This window comes from Mustela putorius, unplaced genomic scaffold (assembly GCF_011764305.1).
Source record: "Mustela putorius furo isolate JIRA1106 unplaced genomic scaffold, ASM1176430v1.1 tig00004007_pilon_pilon_pilon, whole genome shotgun sequence".
Taxonomy (NCBI): Eukaryota; Metazoa; Chordata; class Mammalia; order Carnivora; family Mustelidae; genus Mustela; species Mustela putorius.
The window spans coordinates 15143289-15164607 of NW_025422145.1; the positions used below are offsets into that span (position 1 = coordinate 15143289).

At 59.4% G+C, this 21319-nt stretch overlaps 1 protein-coding gene across 3 annotated transcripts in view; it reads right to left on the reverse strand.

Annotated features, from left to right (window-relative positions):
- Positions 1 to 3904: 3904 nt before the first annotated feature.
- The window catches only part of RAB11FIP3 (RAB11 family interacting protein 3), a 76597-nt gene continuing 59182 nt past the window's right edge, over positions 3905 to 21319 (reverse strand). For 2 of the 3 annotated variants that reach the window (XM_045072101.1, XM_013055332.2), the window contains 9 exons: positions 17914 to 17949; positions 13814 to 13907; positions 13002 to 13105; positions 9259 to 9399; positions 7146 to 7227; positions 6270 to 6407; positions 5908 to 6063; positions 5617 to 5757; positions 3905 to 5545 (listed from right to left, as the gene is read on the reverse strand). In XM_045072101.1, coding sequence (XP_044928036.1) covers positions 5432 to 5545; positions 5617 to 5757; positions 5908 to 6063; positions 6270 to 6407; positions 7146 to 7227; positions 9259 to 9399; positions 13002 to 13105; positions 13814 to 13907; positions 17914 to 17949 — 1006 coding nt within the window. In that variant the 3' untranslated portion in view covers positions 3905 to 5431. The remainder of the gene's footprint in view (positions 5546 to 5616; positions 5758 to 5907; positions 6064 to 6269; positions 6408 to 7145; positions 7228 to 9258; positions 9400 to 13001; positions 13106 to 13813; positions 13908 to 17913; positions 17950 to 21319) is intronic. The other variant, XM_045072102.1, reaches the window with a different exon arrangement.

The window sequence follows — 21319 nt, forward strand, 5'->3', positions numbered from 1 at the left end:
CCGCGCGACGTCTCCAGGCCGGAAGCTCGGGGCGGGGCCCGGCGCGATGCGGATCGGGAGTTGTAGTCCTCGGATGTCCGCCAACAGACGCGGCGATCGGCTCCCTCCCCGGGTCCGCCGACTTCCCGGGCCGCTCCGCCCACCGGCCCCGCTGGAGACGGCCGAGCCCAGGGCTCCAGGCGGCGCTGCGTGTCGGGTTGTTGGAGCGGCGGAAGGGATGCTTCGAGGACAGAACTGCGACTACTACTCCCAGAACGTCACGCGCGGGAGAAAGGGGCGGGGCCTTCATCCAGCCCCAGTCCCTGCGCTTCCGGCTGCGCCTCGCAGTCCGAGACACCGGGCTCTGGCCGCTTCTCCCGGTCGCCTGGGCGAGCAGCCAGCTCTTCCCTGGCTCCCAGGTGTCCACCGGGTCCGCACAGCTGCGTAGCGCCCTCCCAGGGTCTCCCGACACCCCCTACCCCCCGCCCTCCAGCTGCCCCAGACCCCCTGCTCGGTTCCCCTCCAGGCTCCGGGGTCCCTGGCGCCCGTTTGGTGGGACCTACCTGGGTGGAGCCGCGGCCTTGGCACTTCCAGCGTGACCCTGTCACATTACTTCCGTGGGCCTCGGTTTCCTCCTCGGTACAAGACGGCGGAACGTGCCGGCATCCGCGGAGCGCTCGGCCAGGTACCTGGCGGGAAGACCCCTAGCCCTGGGAGGCCGGTGTCGCTCCGCGGGGCCTCTGAACCGGACCCACCCGCCCAACGTCGAATTGACAAAAGAGCCTCCTAGGTCAGACCTCTTTCTCAAGGTCCCGCTGTGCAGCTTGAGGTCGCTGACAACCAGCACTCACGGAACCGGAGGCCCCGCGCAGCCTGCATGTTTGGGAGACAGCCAGACCTGCAGCGAGTCGGCTCATCCGAGGCTACGCAGCGCGGGGAGGCTGTAGGGCGGGAAGACGGGACGCGGAGGGCAGAGCCCGGAGGACTCGGGCGCTCGGGGGCACGGATTGTGAGAGAGACTCTGAAGCAAGGCATGTCTGCTAAGAGGGATTCAGGGAGAGTGGTAGTGCCTCCAGATTGGGCCGAATTTTCCAAGTGGAAAATTGGGTCATATTTGTTCTAAGTGCCCAGAAAGTCCGCTGACCTCAGTAGGACCTACAGGGACAAGGCTCAGTGCTCCCAGGAAACCCTCTCTCTCCAGTAGCTGCAGCAGGGGCGGAGTTGCTTCCAGAGCCCTCTAAGCAGCAAGCTTCTGGGGACAGCTGTACAGGGACTTGGCCTGCCCCTAGCTTCTTCACCTGAATGGTGAAAGGTGGCCTCTGACCTTGTATGGCTGTGGAATCACATGAGTGGTCAGAGTCAAGGGCAGTCACCTGGGGGGGGGGGTGCTCAGTAACCACAGCTCCCCCTACCCACCACCATGGACACTGGCTGGGGTGGCTGTTGGACTGGTGGTCCTCAGCCTGTAACCTCCTAAGGAGAACAGCTGAAACTGAAGGGAGATTCCTGCCCACTCACTGCAGGTTTCAGAGTCATGGTCTACAGGGGTGGTGGGGTGGGTGGTGGAGGGGGTGGGTGTAGGAGCATTGCCTTCCCCCGGGAGGGGCCAAGGCCTCTTGTTGGAGGGGTGGGGAGAAAGCCCAGTCATCCCAACAGGGGTCAGGAGCAGTCTTTGGGACTGGAGTTGCTCGGTGTTGGAGAGGAGCCTCCTGAACAAGGGCTGGGAACAGTGTCTGTTGGCGTTGGTGGGAGGCAATGGTTCATGCTTCCCTGTGCCTATGGAGTTCTCTGCTTTGGGACCCAAATGGCCCAATCAGACTGGAGATTCTAGTGGGATTGGGGCTCAGGGACCTTCAGAGGTGGGACGTACATGCTGGAGGCTAGGTTGGCCAAATGCAAGCAGGATTCCCTGTGCTGAGACACGCAACCTGTGTTCTGGCCAGTTTTAAGGAATGACCCATCATTGCCTTTTTTGTGAACCACCCCTTGCCCCGCCCCTTCCCCTGCCTGGCTTAAATAGAAGAGATCCCATATAAGGAAAAAATCCCCATATAAGGAAAAAAGTAAGGGCCCTTCCCAGGGCCACCACCTCCAGGTCTCTGAGCTGCCAGCAGGTGGAAGGGCAGGTGCTGGGGCATCCTTCCTTCAGCATGGCTGGGCTGGGGCAGGGCCAAGGCAGGGGGTGGGCAGTGCTCAAGGGACAGCTGGAGGGACCAGAGAGCCATGCCCCCACCCACCAGAAGCTGTCTTCCTTGCTTTGTGTTCCTCCATCATGCAGGACTGACCGACTTGGAGGGTTCAAGCAGTCCTCAACAGACATGAGCTGACTTCAGACAGGATCAGCCTGGGGGGCTTGTGGCCAGGTCACTTCAGGGTTAGGGTGGAGGGTCCCTACATGGGAGGGGCGCACTTGGGTCTGGGGGTGCCCTTCCTGGCTGGCACTGGGCACTGCTGTTTCCATTTATGGTGGATTTGCGAGTGTTCTCCAGGCCCTGTTCCAGTGGATAACTATCTCCCCATCGGACGGGGGACCCTGGGAGGGCCAGGGCAGGGATCTCAGAATTGGCTGCTGGGGGGGCCAGACCATGGATAAGCCCCCATATGTTTAAGAGCATAAAACACCCGATGGAGCTAGGCCCCCTCCCCACCTGCAGCTTCTCCTAGGCAGGGGTGGGCCCTACGGGCTCCAGAGAGACAGGTAGGTGGAGAGCAGGTATCACCCAGTGCGTCCAGGCTGGGGACAAGTGTCTCCTGGATCTTCACTGACCCTAACTTGCCACGGCAGCACTTGGGCACCCCAGTGCTGAGCAGGCCCTCTGTGCAGAGCTCCAGCGGGAGCGTGTGGTTGAAGCCTGCATCCCAGGCCATAGCACAATGCCATCCCTCCCGGGCCCTAAGTTCTGCTGGTCCCACCTGTGGGCAGCGGGGCCCAAGTCCTGCTGATGGGCTTGCTAATGAGTGCACTGGGGCCTGTGCAGGGAATTACCTGCTCTGAGCGCCAGCACAGGCCAGAGTCTGGACCTTCACACACTCTCTAGACACTGGGAAAGTAGCGGGGAGGTGGCTCTGGGCAGGAAGTTGGCCTTGGGCATGTCCACATGCCAACAGCCCCCCAGGTTCACTCCTCACTGCCATCCCACACAGCATCCAGGACTCCCAGGCCTGACCTTGGCGGCCCCTGCTCACAAGCTACACTGTGTCCACTCACCATCGGCGTCAGGTTGTTGGCCCCATGGGCCAGCATACCTGGGCTCAAGCCGCTTCAGTGCCCTGCCGGATCGCTGAGGGTGGGATCCTTGGCCTTCCCTGAGCCTCAGGTGGTGCATGTGTCTCTGACTTGCAGGCAGCCAGCTCCATGCGAGGGAGGTGTTAAACGCACGGTTTGCTGCTTCGTGGACGCTTGGGCTGGGGAACTGACTTTGTGAACTTTGGGTAGCTCCCACTTCAAATTACATTTGCTCACTTACCCATGGAATCTTTTCACTACGTGCCCTTGATGATGGTGGTACCTGCACTCTCCCCCCAACCCGACCACCTAGACTGACCTTCCTCATCTTTGAGCCAAACTCTGTGTTGAGCCTGTGCCCTCAGTTTGGGTACCGTGCATGATGTCCTGGGGACATCACCAAGCCCCAGACCTGGGATGCAGCCCCTCAACCCAGCCTGCACTCGGTGTGTCCACCAGGAACACCCATAGCCCCAAAGGCCCTGACACGGCCTTACCCCAGGAGGGCCCCCTGGCTGAGCTCTGCTGGGGGTCCAGACTGGAGGTGCAAGCCTGGGACCTATGGGAGGGGTCAGCTTGAACAGAAGCTCTCCTACGGAGCTCACATGGTCCAGAGCCCCCCAGATACCTTGGAGGGCCAGGCCAGGCCCAGGGCACCCCACCCAGCCCGCAGACCCCATGGAGGAAGAAGCCGGTCTCTGCGTGTATAGATAGCTTTAATCTTCAGTAAGACTGTCCTGGCCTTGCCCTTCAGCATCCAGGCTACCATGGCTCTGCCTGAAGTCTTTGTCCAGGGAAGGCAACAGGGTCACTGTGCACGGCGACGTCTGGGTGTCTGTGTGAAGCCTCTCCCGGCAGCCCCTATGTACAGTTACGGGACCACTGAGTGATGGACAGAGACAGACCCACATCTGTGTCACCGGGGCAGGGCTGGGCACAGAAAGCAGAGTTCCAGTATTTATTATCATACATATATATATTTTATATGTATACACAGATAGTTTTCTCTCTTGGAAGTATTAAAAAATTGATCAACCTTCAATCTATAAAAAATACCTACTCTACATGATAGAAAAATCTCTCCTCCAAGTTTACACTGATTTACACCCAAGGCTTTCCCCAAAATGTACAATACGAGGCAACGTCTTAAATCTTAGTGTAGAAGATGGGCCACATGGAGGATGGAGGGACGCAGGGCAACACACACACACACGCGCACGCAGACGCACACACACACATGCCCTCTCACGCACACTTGCACACAGCAGTGGCCCGTCTGTGTGCAGGCCCAGCGGCCCCCGTGGTGGTGCGGTGCCTGGCAGTGGGGGCATAGAGCCAGGCAATGATTTCCTTAACGGAGCCCCCAGGCTGCTGGGAGGGCCCTGTTCTCCGTTCTTAATTGTGTGCTGGGAGAGCCAGCAGAGCTTGGCCACCTGCAAAACCCAGCTTGGGGAAGGGCGGCCACTTCGACTTCCAACTCCCAGGGGAAACGTGCACTCTGCATAGGAAACCGGGACTCTCCCGGGGCAGCTGAGACCTGCCAGGGGAGGGGCTGCTCCAGGAGGCCAGGGGGGCCACCCCAGCCAGGAGGCGGTTTCTCACTAGGATGCTGCCTGCACCTAGGGTCACAAAGGCCAGCAACACCCACCCGGTCCAGAGAGCAGGCTCCGCATGGTGAGACTCTCAAGTCCTGATTTCAGAAGAGAGGCTCCTGCCCCAGCCTCCACGGGAGGGTCTGGCACTGGACCGAAGTGATCCTCTGGACGGGAGCCAGCCCCGGGGAAGCTGGGACCCCCGCAGCTCCTAGCCAGACCCTGACGCATACCGCCTCGGCTGCCTGTACTCCGCATGCCACCGCGTCTGGCAAGAGGGTCCTGGGGCCGCCCTGCCGTCGGGTGACGGCCTCTGAGCAGACCATGCAAAAACACCCTGGTGGGGACTCACCCTTCCTTCCCTGGTGGGCAGGCAGCAGTGGCGTCTGCCACATGGGAGGGAGCTCCCAGAAGGGTTCACCTGAGCTGGAGACGTCGTCTCTGCATCTCTGCAGAGAGCAGCCCAGCCCCACCCTCTCCGGTGTGGGTCCCAGCCCTGGGCTCCCATTCCTTCTCCCTCTGCAGACCCATCACTGCACCCTGGCCCAACCACTGGTCTCAGGTGCGTGCGTGCTGTGGCCATCTCCTGAGTGTGGGTGGGGTCCTGGGCCCACCAGGCTGGGCCTTCCTGCCTCTATTTGACCTCCAGGATGGATGGGTTGGTCTCCATGATGGCCACGATGATCCGGTCAATGTAATCCTGCAGCCGGAAGTTGATCTCCTCCTGCTTCTGAATCGCATCCATGAGCTGCAGAAAGAGCGGTGTCAGTGCCAGCCTGGTGCACAGACCATGGCACACATGGCCGGGCCAGGCCTCACCTCATCTCGGGAGACGGAGCTGATCTCCGCGGCCAGGGACTCCGAGAAGGACGTGGAGAAGAGGTTCTTGGCACCCTGGATGCTCAGGTTGATGATCTGCCCGTTGAGCTCGTCATTCTGCTCCTTCAGGGTGCGGTTATCCTGGGTGGGAGGCACACCAGCAGCCTCACTCCTGTGGCTGGGACCCCACTGTGGCTGACCTGGCACAGGGACTGGCCAGAGGGGCTTCCAGTGCCCCAGCCCCCCGCATGCTCCCCGCCTCGTGCTGGGCCCAGGAAGTTTCTGCCGCACCTGCTTCAGCCGGCGGACCTCCTGCTCCAGCTCGCTCTCGCGGGTGCGGCTGTTGTACTCCTGCAGGCCCACGCTGCTGCCACGGCCCCTCCGCTGCTCCGCCTCCAGCTTGAAGAGCTGCAGGTGCTCCAGCTGCTTCCGCAGGTCCTCGATCAGCTGCGGGCAAGTGTGGGTGAGCCGGGTTCCAGGCACCGAGGCAGCAAGTGCCAGCCCTCGGCGTCCTCACCTCTGGCTGCACCCAGCACCCTTCCCAAACAGGAGGACGATGCCACACTTCCCAAACCCCTCCCGCCCAGCAGCCCTGCCCGGCAGGACCCGGTTACCGGCCTCGGGTCTCCGGACACAGAGGGTGCCAGGCTCACCTCCTGAGTTGCCTCCTTGTCCCTCTGGAACTGGTGCCTCTCGTGACTCAGCCTGTCCCCCAGCTTCCTCCGGTTCTCCTGCTCATCACTGAGCCGCAGGGATAGCTCTTCGATCTCATCCAGCAACTTCTGCTTCTCCTGCAGCGGGAGGATGTCCTCTGTGGCGTGCCCACCGGCTGCCCCATTCGCACAGCTCTCCTGAGCGCCCTCAGCCCCTTGGGGTCCATCCTAAAGGCAGCCCCTAAGCCACCCCATCATGACCGAGGTGCACGCACCTCTGGGGGCACGCTGACCCTGGGCACCGAGTGCACGGGTGGGCCTGGAAAGCTCCTGCTGTGCGTGGCTGCAAAGGCCACAGGGACGGTTCCCAAGGGAGACAGGGAAGGATGGACTGACGCTGGGGCAGGACCACAGTGGCTCTGCAGGAAGTGCTCACAGGAGCCAGAGCCCATGTGGTCCTGGATGTCCTCAGGGTTCATAGCTTCCCAGGGGACTTTGGCAAGGAGGGGAGGAAGGGGGCAGGGGCCTCTCGAGGGAACACCCGCAGGACCAGGCATAGGGGGTCTAGCTGAAGTGGGCCCTGAATTCAACCACACATCCATCTCAGCTGAACCTCTGAACCCAAGGACCCAAGTCTGTGGGGACGCTGGGACATCAGACAGGGACCAACACCCTCCAACAAAGTGATGGCCAGACCCAAGCTGTCCTTGTCCCTATCCCCGGGGCCTGTGGGCCCAGGGCCGTCCCACTCTAAGAACCTGTCAGTGACAGAGGGCAGAGGGCAGAGGAGCGCCCTGACGTTAGCCGGACCGATGGCGTGCCCACCTGTCTCGGGGCCGGGCCCCACACGCTCAGCACTCCCAGCTGACTACTCACCTCCTCCAGGCGCTCAATATTAGCCTTCAGACAGGGCGTGCAGGACCTCAGCTCCCCATTCTCCTCGTCTAGCTGCTGCAGCCTGAGACACGAGAACAAGGCTGGGACCTCATGCCCAGGAAATGTGCCTCCCTGAGTCAAGGGAGGCCCCCTGTCCTGACAGCCACCCCGCGAGTCACCCAGGGACCCACAGAGGCTCCCCAGGAGGCCCCAGACCTTATGCATCACTCAAGTACTCTAGGCCCCAACTTTTCGTTAAACTAGGACGGTCATTAAATACACTTTGGGTCTAGGGACACTTGTGGGTTTACACAAAAGCTGCAGACGCAGTGCAGGGTCCCTGTGGGCTCAGGCCCCCTTCCCACAGGCCATTTACTCATTGCTGTGGTGGCTCTGCCGCCCACACAGCCACACTGGGACACACTAGTTCCCAAACCACCCACTGCACTTGATTTCCCACCGGTGCCCCTTCCCACCCCGGGGCCACACTGCACTGTCGCCGCATCTCCTTGGGCCCCTCTGGTCTGTGGCAGTCTGTAGGACCTCCTTGGCTCTTCGTGAGCTTGGTCATTCTGGGCAATTCTCGTCCCATGTTTGCTCCGATGCCCCCACACTGGGTTTGTCTGGTGTTTCTGGGACGAGACGGGTCACAGAGGTGAGGCACCCTTGTCACCAATCGGGTGCCGAGTCCACACGACTTGCCTGGGGTCTGGATCATCTGGTGAAGGTGTGTTTCCAGGTGTCTCCTCCTGCCGGTTCCCTTTCCCCTGGAAGCCGGTCACTGGGCCCGGTCCGTGCCCCAGGGAAGGGAGGACTCCGCTCCAGCCCCGGAGGACATCTCCCCGCATTACTGGGAATCCCTCAATGAGGAAGGCTCTTGTCTGCTCCTCACGTCTTCACCAGGGCTCACGTCGAGTGGGGCTCCGGGTTATGGTCCGGTAGTAGCATTAGTGTGTTACTTAAAGTGGTACAGCTTTGACCTCTGGGAGCCCTAGTCAGCTGCCCCATCACCGTGCGCAGATCCATGCTTCTCTGAGCACCTCCCTACTTTCTGACACGATGAGAAGTCCCGCTGGCCTCACTCCCATCCCAGCCACAGACTTAGCCCCTTCTCCAAGGAGCCTCTTCTCCGCTCCACAGTCCTCTCCATCCTGCTGCCTTCCATGGCCGTCTGCACTGCACACCGTCTTCTTGGGCACCGCACTAGACTGGGGCCACACCAGAGAGGCCCTTATGCTGGGCTGACCTCAGGGCGCTGACCCCTCCCACCACCCCCACCCCCATGTAACTGTAGGAGGCTGACCGGATCCAGCCACACAGAGCAGGCAGCAGGTCTGCTCAGAAGCAGTGACATGGAGTCCTGCCCCGTCCCCCAAGGGCTTCACAACACCTGGTATACCTCGCTTCCCACCAAGCTGCTGCCCTGCTCAGAATCCCAGGGAAGAGGCTACCCGCACGCACAGACGAGGAACACACAGCCACGCTGTGCTGAGGCCCAGGAAAGAAGGTCCCCCAGCTGCCCGGGCCTGGCTGTGTCTGCTGGCGAGGAGGCCTCGCGTCTGGATGGCGGGCGCAGCCTGGAGGCCTGCTCTTGGAAAGGCCTCACAGGACTCCTCTTCCACCCAGTCAGCCGCACCCCTGGCCGAGGTGCTGGAGAGGACCACAGGCCACAAGCCCTGGAGTCCTCCCAGTTCTCAAAGTGGCTCTGGCTCAGTGACCAAAACCCCTCACGGCCCTCAGGGAGGCGGTCTGACCAACCACTCTTCACTGGGAGCCGTCTGGGCCCCGTCCCATGACAGGAGGAAGCCTGGGGGGGCAGGGGAGGGCGGCGACCTGCGTTGGGGCAGCTGGTGGTCTCTCGCTCTCCCTGTGTGCTCCCCGCAGGGCATGCTCCCCCAGCTTCTCTTCCCCGCTTCTCCAGACTCTTGAAGGCTCCCACCTCCAGATAAGCAGAAGGGGACCCCACCAGCCTCAAAAAGGATGAAGGACAGACTCCACAGGACACCGGGTAGGGTCTGTCCGCAAATTCTGAGCCTGAGTGTGGTTCACAGCTTTCCTCGCGTGGCTCCTCCCTGGCCTCTGCAGTCCACTCCCTCCCCGGGCGGCAGCCCACCTGGCCTGCAGGCTCTCCACCTCGATGCTCCGCTCTCGCTCCATCTTGCACACAAGCTCCCGGTGCCGCCGCGCCTCCTCCAGCGCCACCTCACAGGCTCGCAGCTCCTGCTCCTTCAGCTGCTCCTCGAGGGCATTGGCTCTGTGAAGGCAAGGGGCGAAGGTAAGAGGCCTTCTGCTCCCTGCACCAGGGCCCCCCTGCAGGAGGGACAGCAGAGATTCCCCCACAGGTCTGGCCAAGGGCGGTTCTGAAGCAGAGGACGTGCCCGCCAAGACAGCCTCTGCTTCCCACACCTGTACCCAGGGCCTCAGAACCAGTCTGTCGCTTTTGGGCAGTGCATCCCCCATCCCAGAGTGCGGGCAGGAGCCTTCCCAGTGGCACAAGCCCACCAGGTGCTACCAGTCCCGGGAGGAGCCCTCACTGACCCTGCGGGTGGCACACCCAGGTTGCCCATGGCAGAGGCAAGGGGATGGGTTAGTGAGGACACGAGGACAAAGGGAATGTTCTTGTGGGGGCCCTGACCCCGGTGCCTACCAGATCCCCACGGGCAGCCACAGGACACAGGGACTGACCACCCCAAAGAGAAGGGCTCCAGTCCCTGCCCACAGAGCCCACACCTCCATGCACACAGGGCTTCTCAACCTCTTTCTGGTGCCTCACACCTAAGAGTGAACAGAGTGCCAGAGATCACAGACTCCATACAAAAGGTGTCGACACAAAAGCAGCCAAAACCATCAGAGAAAACACACCTCACACAGGAGAAAGCCCTATAATTCACACCTCAGAGTGTGTGACCTGCCCCACAGGGAACAGGAGCAGAACATCTGAAGTCAGAAAAAATTCAGTAAGAGAGGGCGCCTGGGGGCTCAGCTGTCGGGCGCTTGCCTTCAAGTCAGGTCATGACCCCAGGGTCCTGGGATCGAGCCCTGCATCGGGCTCCCTGCTCACTGGAGTCTGCTTCTCCCTCTCCCATTCCCCCTGCTTGTGTTCCCCCTCTCGCTGTGTATCTCTGTGTCAGATCAGTGAGTGAAATCTTTGGGAGAAAAAAAATCTGCAAAGTGGAGAAAAGAGACAAAAGCAAACACACATTTAAATAAATAAATAAGGAAATTCAGAGTGTTGAAAGAGAAGACCAAGGATATCACATTTTTCAAAAGAGGAAAATGGGGACACCTGGCAGACTCAGTCAGTTAAGCTGCTGCCTTCAGCTCAGGTCCTGATCCCAGGCTCTTGGGCTCGAGCCCCGCATCAGCCCCACGTCGGGCTCCTTGCTCAGCAGAGAGCCTGCTTCTCTCTCTGCCTCTGTCTGCCCCCCTGTCTGCTTGCGCGCGCTCTGACAGATAAATAAATAAAATTAAAAAAAAAAAAAAAAAAAAAAAGAGGAAAATCGGTGCCTGGGCAGCTTAGTCAGTTCAGCATCCAACCCTTGAGCTAAGCCCAGGTAGTGAGATCAAGCCCTATGTTGGGCTCCACACTGGGTGTGGAACCTGCTTAAAAAGAGGGAAACGGCAGAATTAGAGAACAGGAAAATAAAGAAAATGAGAAGAAACTTCCATAAGGTCTAACACATTTGATGAACAGATGTTCGGAGAGATAAGGAGATAGAACAAAACGTACAAAGAAATAATTCTGAAGACCTTCCTGAAGCTGCGGGGTATCTCAGAGATTTAAAGGTTGGAATCCTGTGCCATCACAGGAAATGGGGGGCCTTCCCAGCGTCCCAGGTGAGAGCCCAGACCCCACAGAGGGCACTGGCGCCCACCTGCCAACTTCCTGCTGTGGCTGCAGACGCAGCCCCACCCTCCGTGGGTGACACACTGCAGACACATGCGGACTGGCAGAGACCGCTCCTCTGTGCCCTCCCCAAGGAACCGGCCGGGGATGCCCTCCGCAGACAACGAGCGAGCCAGAGAAGAGGAAAACACAGGATCCAGAAAGCAAGAAGCCAAGCAGGGGGGGGGGGGCGCCTGGGGGCCCAGCTGGTTAGGCGTTGGACCCTGGGATGCGGCTCCATCGTGAGCTCAGGGTCCTGGGATGGAGCCCCACATCGGGCTCTGCAGTCGGTGAGGAGCCGCCTTGACCATTCTCTCTCGGCCGCACCCCTGCTCATGCACACTCGGGCTCTCTCCCTCCCTCCAAAATCAGTCATGTTAAAACAATCAGATGAACAAACCGCAAGCCTGAGAACCTGTGTGGGACCGCTGGGATGCCGGTAAAGAGGCAGCAGCCATGCAGCAGGCTAGAGACACTGTTGAACATGAGGAACCCTCAAGAAGCAGCAGAAACATGTTTTTAGGAGAGCTTAGGAAACAGCCCAAGAAACACCCATAGGCTTGGACACGGCAGGCCATCGGGCAAAGGCCGTGGACTTTCCACTCCATACATAGGTAACTGGTAGGGCCGTCAGATCAGACGGAACCTCACCAGACAGCCTGGCCCAGCCAGGTTTCCCTGGACACGGACAGGCAGGGGGACAAACATCCCCGAAGCCCCTCCGCGAGCACGCCGGGCCCACCCTCAGCTGGGCAGCAGGACCACGTGGGCCGGCCCTGCTTGGGGAGCCTGGGCGGGGTGCAGGGTCCAGCCCAGGCTCTTGGCTGCACAGAGGACCTGCTGCAACTGTGCTAGTGGCGTGCGGGGGGCACCTGGTGGAACGAACCACTCGAACCCCCAGCCTCTGAAGAGCAGACTGCCGGCCTGACACCAGAGCGAGGTCAGGGAAGCACGTGCCATCCAGGATAAAGCATCACGGCAGGAGTCAAGTGAGCCATGGGGCCTGTGACCAGCCCTGCTGCCCGGGTCAGGGGCAAGCCTGCGGAGGCTGCAACGGGAAGGGCCCTTGCCTGGAGTCACGGAGCGCAGCACTGATCCTCCTTCACGCCCCTGGGGCCGCCCCACCCTCCGTCATATGCCCGCACACCCAGCTGCATGCCCACACAGCCCAGAGAGCGGCAACTCCCGAGCCAAGCCCCTGTGCCACCTGGCAACATGCTGCCTTCAGCTGGGTATGTGTGGCACAAGCCGGTCTGTGACACGGAAAGGTGGGGGGGGGTAGGTCATGCCTCTCCCTCAGTGACGCACTGCCCTCCTCAGCATGGGGCCCAACTGGGCCAGGCTGTGTGTCCTGTCGCTCGGCAGCTACCACTGTACTTCCACCTCTGCTGCCAAGAGCCTGCAAGGACCCGCATGCTTCCAGGGTCAGGCCCACACCCAGGGGCAGGGGGCTCTGGAGGCCCCACCCTTGCTGTCCTCACCTGTTGGCTCTGACAGCGGGCGTGGTGGCGCTCAGGACACAGTAGAGGGAAAGGGGAGGACGCCCATGCCTCAAACACAGCCATCAGCATGGAGCAACAAGCCCATCTCTGGCACGTCAGAGTCACGATGGGTTCTCAGGATCGGGGACAAGAGCTGGGGCCCACATCAGAGGGTCCCAGTCCCCCCTCCCCAGGCGGCCTCTGCCAACTAGGAGGCCGGCCTCTACCATGTGCTCGGTGCGGGTGGTGTGGCTGCCGGCCTCGCCGGGCCTGAGAGCTGAGGAGGCGCCTCCCCTTGCTCTTTCCTCTGCGGCCTGAGGAGACTTGGAGGTGCCCCGAGCTGGCTCCCAGCAGCCAGCAGAGGGACAGCTCCAGATGGGAGCTGCACCTGTGGCAGCGGAGACCCTGCTCTGGGAGGTGCAGAGGGCCACGAGGGCCAGGCTGTCACACGGACAGATGACCACGACCACAGAGACCCTCCTGCCTCACCTGTGCACAAGCTGGAGGTTCTCCTGCCTCAGCCGGCTGTGCTGCTCCCCATTGGCAGCTGTGTCCTTCTCCAGCTCCGATACCCGCTTCTCCAGGAAGACAACCTTGGGAGTGACACAGTGGCCTCAGAGTCCAGAGGCAAGATAGCCTGCATTCCCAGCCCACTGTTTAGACGGCAGTGTCCACTAGGCCAGAGCTGGGTCCACCTTGTTCAAGGAGGAGGTGGGCATGGGTGTGGGGTGGGAACAGAAGGTGAGCATGGGGGGGATGAGAGGGAGAGAGCACGGGGGGAACGGGACGGAGTGAGCACGGGGGGATGGGAGGAGGTAGGGTGTACTCCCACCCCTTCTCATCTCCTGCTGAGCAGGCCCTCGGGAAGCTTGAGGTTGCTTCCACAGCGAAGTCGCCCTGCCCCAAGGAACGCACCCCACACAGACTCTCTGGGAACTGCGAGTCCATAGTAGTCTGGCTCTGTGATTACCACCTGAAACCCTAAGAGCCTGCCTCCAGGGGCCAGGTGAAGGGTGCCTCTGAGCATCAGTGCACCTGGATGGGCCCACAGACAAATAAAGGCGACATCTGACCTCTCAGCTCCCTCTCACACACAGCAGGAAATGTCCCCTTCCACCCTGACCACTGGACAATGCCAGGACTAGCAGAGGAGCTAGTCAACCCTGATGGCACCACCACTGCCCCTCGGCCAAGCCATCACCCCATGTGGTCTGCACCCTGACACAGCAGCCCCCCAAGTGCCCCGAGACCTGGCTGTTCTCAGTAGGGGCCCTCCCTCCAGCCTGCACCCTGGGGCCCACCTTATCTGCAATGTCCTCCTCCATGCATTCCACTGGGTCCGGGGCGGGGTCCTGCAGGGTGTCCATGGTCAGGGCCGCTGACTGGTGCAGGTTCCTGAAGAGAAGAAACAAGAGGCCAGTCCAAAGAAGGACTTCCAGCAGAGCGCCGAGAGGCACGATCACGAGTTCTGGAAACATGGGGATTTCCAGGCCCATCTAAGAACCAGAACCCACAGCGCGGGCCCAGGTCTCTGCCAGCAGGGTCCTGGCAGGACGCTGCTGCCCAAGGGTCAGAAAGAGTCCCCGCTGCTCTCTGGAACCCGACCTCTCAGCCTCCTTCCCTGGCAACAAATGGGTGAAGGTACTTTGTCCTCAGTAATAAAAAATGACTTCATTCCCCTGTGATAGGAAATCATCTCCTCTTCTGCCATGGGCCCGTGCAACATTACTTCAGGATCCTGACTTCCAGATGCAGCGTCATCCACATGTTCAAACTTACTCCTCGTGGCAGGGACAGGGAGAGACCAGGGTCTCACCCAGGGTTTCTCAGGGGTCAAGCCTGGGAAGGTGCACAGACCCAACTGTCCTCTGCGGCAATAGGTCCAAGGGCCTAGCACCACAGGCCACAGGGCCCCTATCCCCCTGAGCCACATCAGGAGCTCCCATGGGCCTGTGAAAACCCCCTCGATGCCCTCAGAACTCCTGCCTTGGCTCCTCAGCCCCTAGCCCCCTAGCAGGTGGTCAGCAAACACATGTGTGCAGTCCCTCTAAGTCTTATTGGTGGACACTCTAGCAGCTCTCACCCAGCTGCACTTAAAGCTCTCAGCACTGGCCCAGAGTACCAGCAGCGTGTCCCCCTGTGGCAACCAAGGCTCCAAACTGAGCAGCCTGATGTTCAGAGCTGTGTGTCTTTGACACAGCCGCTCCTCCTCCCTGAGCCCTACTTTCCCACGAGACTGGGGGTCACAAACTAGGATGAGGAGTCAACGAGATTTTACAAAGAAACAGCTCCTGTGAAAGATGTAACGCAGAGTAAGAATTCAGTAAAACACTATTAAAATTACACAGAAGATGTCCATCACATAAAATTGTTATTAAATGTATGAAGTTCTGTTTTCTTTTTGGTATTGACTGAGCTTGTACATTCCTCAAATTTCTTCCAGAAATGTTCAAAGGGGAAAAAAAGGCAGCTGTCTTTATCCCTGAATATGTCCTGGGTGGACTGAACCCAAAGAGTCATCCTGTTTCTGTCCAGTTGCTGTTTCAAACGTCCATGATTTTGGCCCCACCAAGAGCTCCTAACATAAGTGCTGGGGCACCAGAGACCACCCTGCAGAGGAGCCACAGTCTGACCCGTCACCCCATCCTGAGCTTCCAGAAGGCCTCCCAAGGGCTGGATACGGGACAGGAAGGGGGCAGCTAGTATGTGGCCACTTTGGGCACTGCTGAGGGGGAGCGCCTCTTTCACATCAACCCACCCTCCCTCAGGAGACCCAGCAGGAGAAGGTGCCATGGGAGACGTCTGACGCACCAAGAATGCCCTCTGCCCTGTGGCAGTCCCACTGGCACTGCCCTTACCCCGCCTGGCCTGAGGCCAGCTCTGTGCGGCTGCCTCCAGGTCCTCACACGCAGGCTGACCCCACAGCCACGCCCATGTGCGGTAAGCACACAGCCAGGTCACGGAGGCCAGAGCCGGTGGTTCCAAACCCCACGGTCCTATGACAGGGCTGTGTACAAAGGCCTGAGTCACCGTGAAGAGTAAAGTACCACGTATTTTGAGTTTACTTAGAATTCTAGTGCCAGTTTTAAGTGCAACATGGCAGCAGACCACAACCATGTGTGTGTGTGCACGTGCGTGTGTGCGTACAGTCTGGAGAACAGGCTGTGTGTGAACCGTAACTACAGACACCTACGGACCGGGCTTTCTCACGCCAAAGTGTCTCTGCGAAGGGGAGCTCACATTCTCAGAGGCTGTTTCCAAGCAGCGGGCAGACGCACCCCAACAGCTGAGGCAGCACGGCCCCGGGGCCACAGGGCCCGGCCACAACCTCGATGTGGGAGGATGGGCGGAGGTTCTTACCTTCCCTCATCTCAGCCCCTTTAGCATCTGTGGGGTGAAACACGGATAGGGGGAGGAGGCAAGCAATGCCAAACGTGTAATCCCTGTGGGGTCTGGAACAAACATCATGTTCCCTGGAGTCTGATGCCCTATACAAGGGGGCTGGTGAGAACGAGTGCAGAGGAGGGTGGGTGACCTTCACTTCTGCTGGGTCCTAAGCCCCTAGGACTACAGAGATCAGCAGGAGGCTCACACGCCACACACAAGAGAGGAGGTGTAGGGAAGGGGCAGGAGGGCTGCAGCCGCCACCTGAGACAGCACTGGAGGGTTCGAGACCACAGCTCACAGAGGGGGGCCCACAGACGGCACACACACCCACCCATAGCCCAGCACGGAACCCCAAAGGCCGACAGCCAGGCCTGATTCCTCTCTGGGAAACCAGAAGGCAGCGAGACTGTCCACACCACACACCCGCCAGCAGCCGCGAGCAAGAACTTGAACAAGACAGACAAGGACACAGGGAAGAAGAGATGGGGAGAAAAAGCTTGTGGCTCGTCAAAGGAGGGGCCAGAGTGGACCAGTGTGGGGGAAGCAAGGATGAGGTGGTTAAGGCCACACCCAGGGGTTCCACAGGGAGGATGGGGGACAGACAACCCTATCAACAGCTCGAGAAAGGTTCCCGGGACGAAGGGACGAAGGGTGGAAACGATCTGTCGGTCTGCCCACCATAATTAATGGGAAGAAGGACTCACAAGACTCATCGTAGAGACTCTGAACTTCAGGGGCAGAGAAGACATGTGAAAAGCTTCTGGAGAAAAGGTCACAGAGATAACCAGCAAACCTCAGGGTCCAGGCAGCAGCCCTAGTGCTGGAAGGTGTTGAGCGGTTCCTGCAGAATCTGGGAACGGGAGGGGTTTGCAAGCTATAATTCTACACCAAGCCAAAAGATGGGAGGAAAGCACCCAGCAAGATCTCAGAAATGGATTTCCAGGGCGCCTGGGGGGCTCAGTGGCTTAAGCCTCTGCCTTTGGCTCAGGTGATGATCTTGGGGTCCTGGGATTGAGCCCCGCATCAGGTTCCCTGATCAGTGGGGAGCCTGCTTCTCTGTCCCTCACCCTGCTCATGTTCTTACTCTCTCTCAAAAATATAAAATCTTTAAAAAATAAAAATTTAAAAAATATTATCTCCAGGGCACCCCTCTTCTTAAGGAGGAGTAAGACGACAAGCGGACAAGAATGCAGATGAGAAACATTAAGAAGGATCCGGGCGCGAAGTGACAAGCGGGGAAACAAGTCCTGGCGCACACACAGGGGCCGCAGGGCCGGGAGGTGCTCTGTGCAGGGGCGCAGGGGTGCAGGGGCACAGTGAGAAGGCGGACCAGCAGCGATACCACAGCCATCACTGCCTCCGGAAGAAGACGTGTCTGAGAAAGGACATAAGTGAGCGTCCCGCGGCGTCCTGTGAAGGACGTGGTCACCGGACAAGCCCCGCTGAAACTGTCCCCAGAGCCAGCCTGGCGGGGCGGGTACCCACTGCCACCGTCTCTCCCTGCAGGAGACCAACAGGTGGACCCCAGCTGGAAGGTGCAGAAATGGCCACAAGCGCATGTTCTTCAGAAACGCGGTGTTAGGCATATGTCCTCCCCCTCCTCCTCAGCCTGGAGAGCCGGGGAGGAGCAGAGCCACTGGAGGAGGCCGACCCAGAACCCAGACCTGGGCTCTGCCATGACCCTTGCAGATGCTACCGTGGGCTAGTGGACAGCAGACACCTGGGGATGCCCCAGCCCGGCCCGGACCTCACAGCAAAGACGCGGTAAGAAGGGCGCCATGCCAGAAGCCTCCAGCACAAACCTCCCCACCGCAGGCCAGGGACTGCTCACAGCGGCGGCGATTCTTTTCAGAACTCACCCCTGAGAATTATTTTCAGTCCCAACTGCAACAAGTGACTTCCAAAGGTGTCAGAAAGTACCTTGGAGAATGGTACTTCCAAACACGTTTGTAAAGAGCTGTGGTCAGTGATAAATCTCTGAAGGACATCTCAGTGAATAACGAAGGTCTCCTACCTTGCCACCTTCCTGCTGGAGAGCCGCTTCGCTGGACTGTGCAAAATCAAAACAAACAGGAAAATCATGTCAGAGAACAGACGGGGAGGAATGGGAGGAAACAGGAAACTCAGGCTGAAGAGATACGGGGTGGGGTGCATGTTCACAGGCAGGCAGCGCCTGCCCCCAAGGCCAGCACCATGCACAGAAAGGCCTGCTCAGCAAAGCACTTGGGGACACGGGAGCAATCTCAGGGCCTCGCCAAATCCAAGGCAAGTCACATTACTCCCACAGAAACCCTGGACGGAGCCACGACCAGACCTCAGCTCAGAAGCCGAGTCCAGCACCGCACCCACCTGCCACGGTGCTGGGTCTGAGCTGCCGGCCACTGCCACGCCCCAAATGCACCCCCACCCATCACGTGGCCATCAGCGGCCTCCACACGAAATGGGACACAGGCCTGTTGGTGACAGGAAAGTTCTGTCATCAAGCTTTGACTTAGGCAGTGAAACCACAGGGTCCAAAATCCCGCCCGGCGGCGACCTGGAGGCCCCTTCTGCAGCCACTTCTGCGGCAGTAAGTACGGTCAACCATGTGTCGTCTGGCAAACAGAACATCTGCAGTGGCCAAAAGGGCCGAACTTACCTTACCGCTCACTTCTGAAGTCCAGAGTTGTTGTTGTTTTAAGATTTTATTTACTTATTTGCGAGAGAGACAGATGGTGAGCATGGGTGAGACAGCATGGGGCAGAGAGAAAGGGAGAAGCAGACTCTGCTGAGCAGGGAGGGAGCCCCATGCGGGATGCATCCGGGACCTGAGACGGTGACCTGAGCCGAAGACAGACACCTCACCCACTGAGCCAGCCAGGCGTCCCCTACTTTTCTTCTCCAACGCAACTGCTACGCCACGGGCCGGCCCACGAGGGGCAGCTCTCCCTCCGGCACCAGAACCAGCCGTGGCGTGCCTCCCTTCAGCCGAAACTCTCACACACACTGCAACTCCCTCGTGGCCCAGGCCAGGGACGGCCCAGCAGAGTCAGCTATGCCGCCTCCCACCTCGATTCCCTCCTACTTGCTCTGTAGAAATGGATCTGGGCCCCTCGCCAATTCTTCCTCTGCAGTTTCTACCAGCAGAGGGTGCTGGAGGGCTCCCACATGTCCATGTGTCTACCTGTCCTCTTGTCCTAGGGACATCTGGTCCATCCGGGCCCAGATCCCGCACGGTGGCGTCCTCTCAGCTCCACCAGGAGTTCCCTCTCAGAGCACCTCTGCTGAGGCCCTTCCTCGTGAGGCCTTCTGGCAGCCAGAGGGCAGACTTCCACCACGATCCAGAAGGTAAGCTCCGGACAAGTCCCCGGGTGTGGGGAGCAGCTGAGCCCCACCGCCAGTGGCGGCTGCCCCTCAGAACCGCTGTTGGAGCAAGCCCCCTTCACTCTCAGCGGCCGGCGTCTCGTCATAGTCCCCACGTGCGGTTCCTCCTTGTTAAAGCTCCTCGTGTGAACCACTGTGTGCTCCCCTCTCCTGGCCGACTTCCTCTGAGTGTCACGGGAGTCAGGGTACATAGCGACCTTGCCCAGACTGTACCGCCAGTCCGGTTTTGAGGTTTGTAATTTGAAAATAGGCTTTATACTCTTGATTTCTTAATATTCTTACTAATTTTTACAAAACGAATCTTTTCATAGAGGCTCCCAGGTATCTGGAAAACAGAATCGGCACTATAGATAGGCATGTTCTGAGGTTCAGTGGGTAGAAAATATATTTGACAGGGGCGCTTGGGCGGCTCAGTGGTTAGGCCTCTGCCTTCGGCTCAGGACACGATCGCAGGGTCCTGGGATCGAGCCCCACATCGGGCTCCTGGCTCAGCAGGGAGCCTGCTTCTCCCTCTTCTGTTCCCCTTGCTTGTGCTCACTCTCATTCTCTCTCAAATAAATAAAATCTTAAAAAGAAAGGAAGGAAGGAAGGAAAGAAAGAAAAATACATTTGACTTCAAAGCTTCCAGACACAGTTGGGACTGAATCACTTTTTGCCATCCACAAACCAAAACCAAACACTTTGATTTCATGACAATTCCATGGAAACCAACAAGCAAGATTTCGGTCTTCTTCACTTCAGTGTTGGGGATAAATTTCCCCACAGCTGTGTCGTGGCTCCAATGATGACTTTAATGGCACATGAACCCACCTTGACTGGGTTTTCCTCGGAGAATGGCTGAGACTGTGCACAAGGCCCCACAGAACTTGCCATCTGCATGGGGCCGCACCTCAAGCTCCCCCTCAAAAGCCCCAACAGAGGCAACCGTGGCCGTGCTGAGGCAGGTTCTCAGCACAGAAAAGACCACTCCAGAAACGAGAGACCGGACCCACCTCTTTGTGCTGACCCTCAAACAGGCAAGCATTCCTGTACTCGAACCCACGACAGCAGGACAGCAGGTCTCTGTATGGGAGGCCAGCTGGAGGGACCTTCCAGGAGCGCACCCAGCTAAACACATGCTACGTGAAGTGAAAGAATGGTTTTCCCTATGATAGAGGCCAGGAGGTCTCTGAAGTCCCCCGGAAGGCTAGGTGCTGTCAGTACCACCGGGACCCCCCCAGACCCCCTCGGGAAGCTGCCAAATGGCCACACAGAATCTTCGCCACTCGACTGGGCATGTGCTGGGCTGCAGCCTGTGCTGCGGGTGTCACCCAGAACCCGAGAAAGGGGCTGAAGACACCAAAGTGGCTCCACCAGACAACAGGCAGGTCCACGGGTACAGCAGGGCTGCCGACCACAGCGACCTGCCAGGAAGCCTGAGCTGGCCTTGTCCGCAGGCTCAAGACAGGGGAGCAGTCTGCAAAAGACAACTTCTCCAAACACACTGAAACCGTCAGGATGGCTGGCCTTTCTGTCACACGTTCTGTAATTTGCAGCGGCACCAGGCCCCTCTTCCAGGAAGCCACTCCAGACTGCCACCCGGGAGCACACAGCCCTGATCAGCACCTAGCATCCTGCCCTGGCCAGCGTGCACGCTCTGTGGCCTGCACCCCCTCTGCCGGGCTGGCGCTGCGTGGCACGGAGCCAGCCACACAAGAAGCTACATCAACAACACGCTCAGACATGTGAACACGGACACACCCCTCGGACCCAGTCTCTTTAAGTGGAGCGTATCAAGCTGTGGGGAGCCAGCAAAAGGAAACCGTCTCCTTCTGGAGCGTTGACCTGAGTAGGGTTGGGGATGGAGGACGGAGAGGCAGGCAAACACTCAGACACAACCCAGAACTGGGAGACGGGGAAGAGGGACAGAATGGGGACGGACCAAGGCCGGGGGCAGCAGGCACATGCTGGCTCCTGGGTACCCATCAAAAAACAGGGTAGCAAAGCTGGGTATTCTGGTAATAGAGTCTGAGGCAGCCTCACAGAAAAGGGTCCCAGGGACACGTGACTGGCTCAGT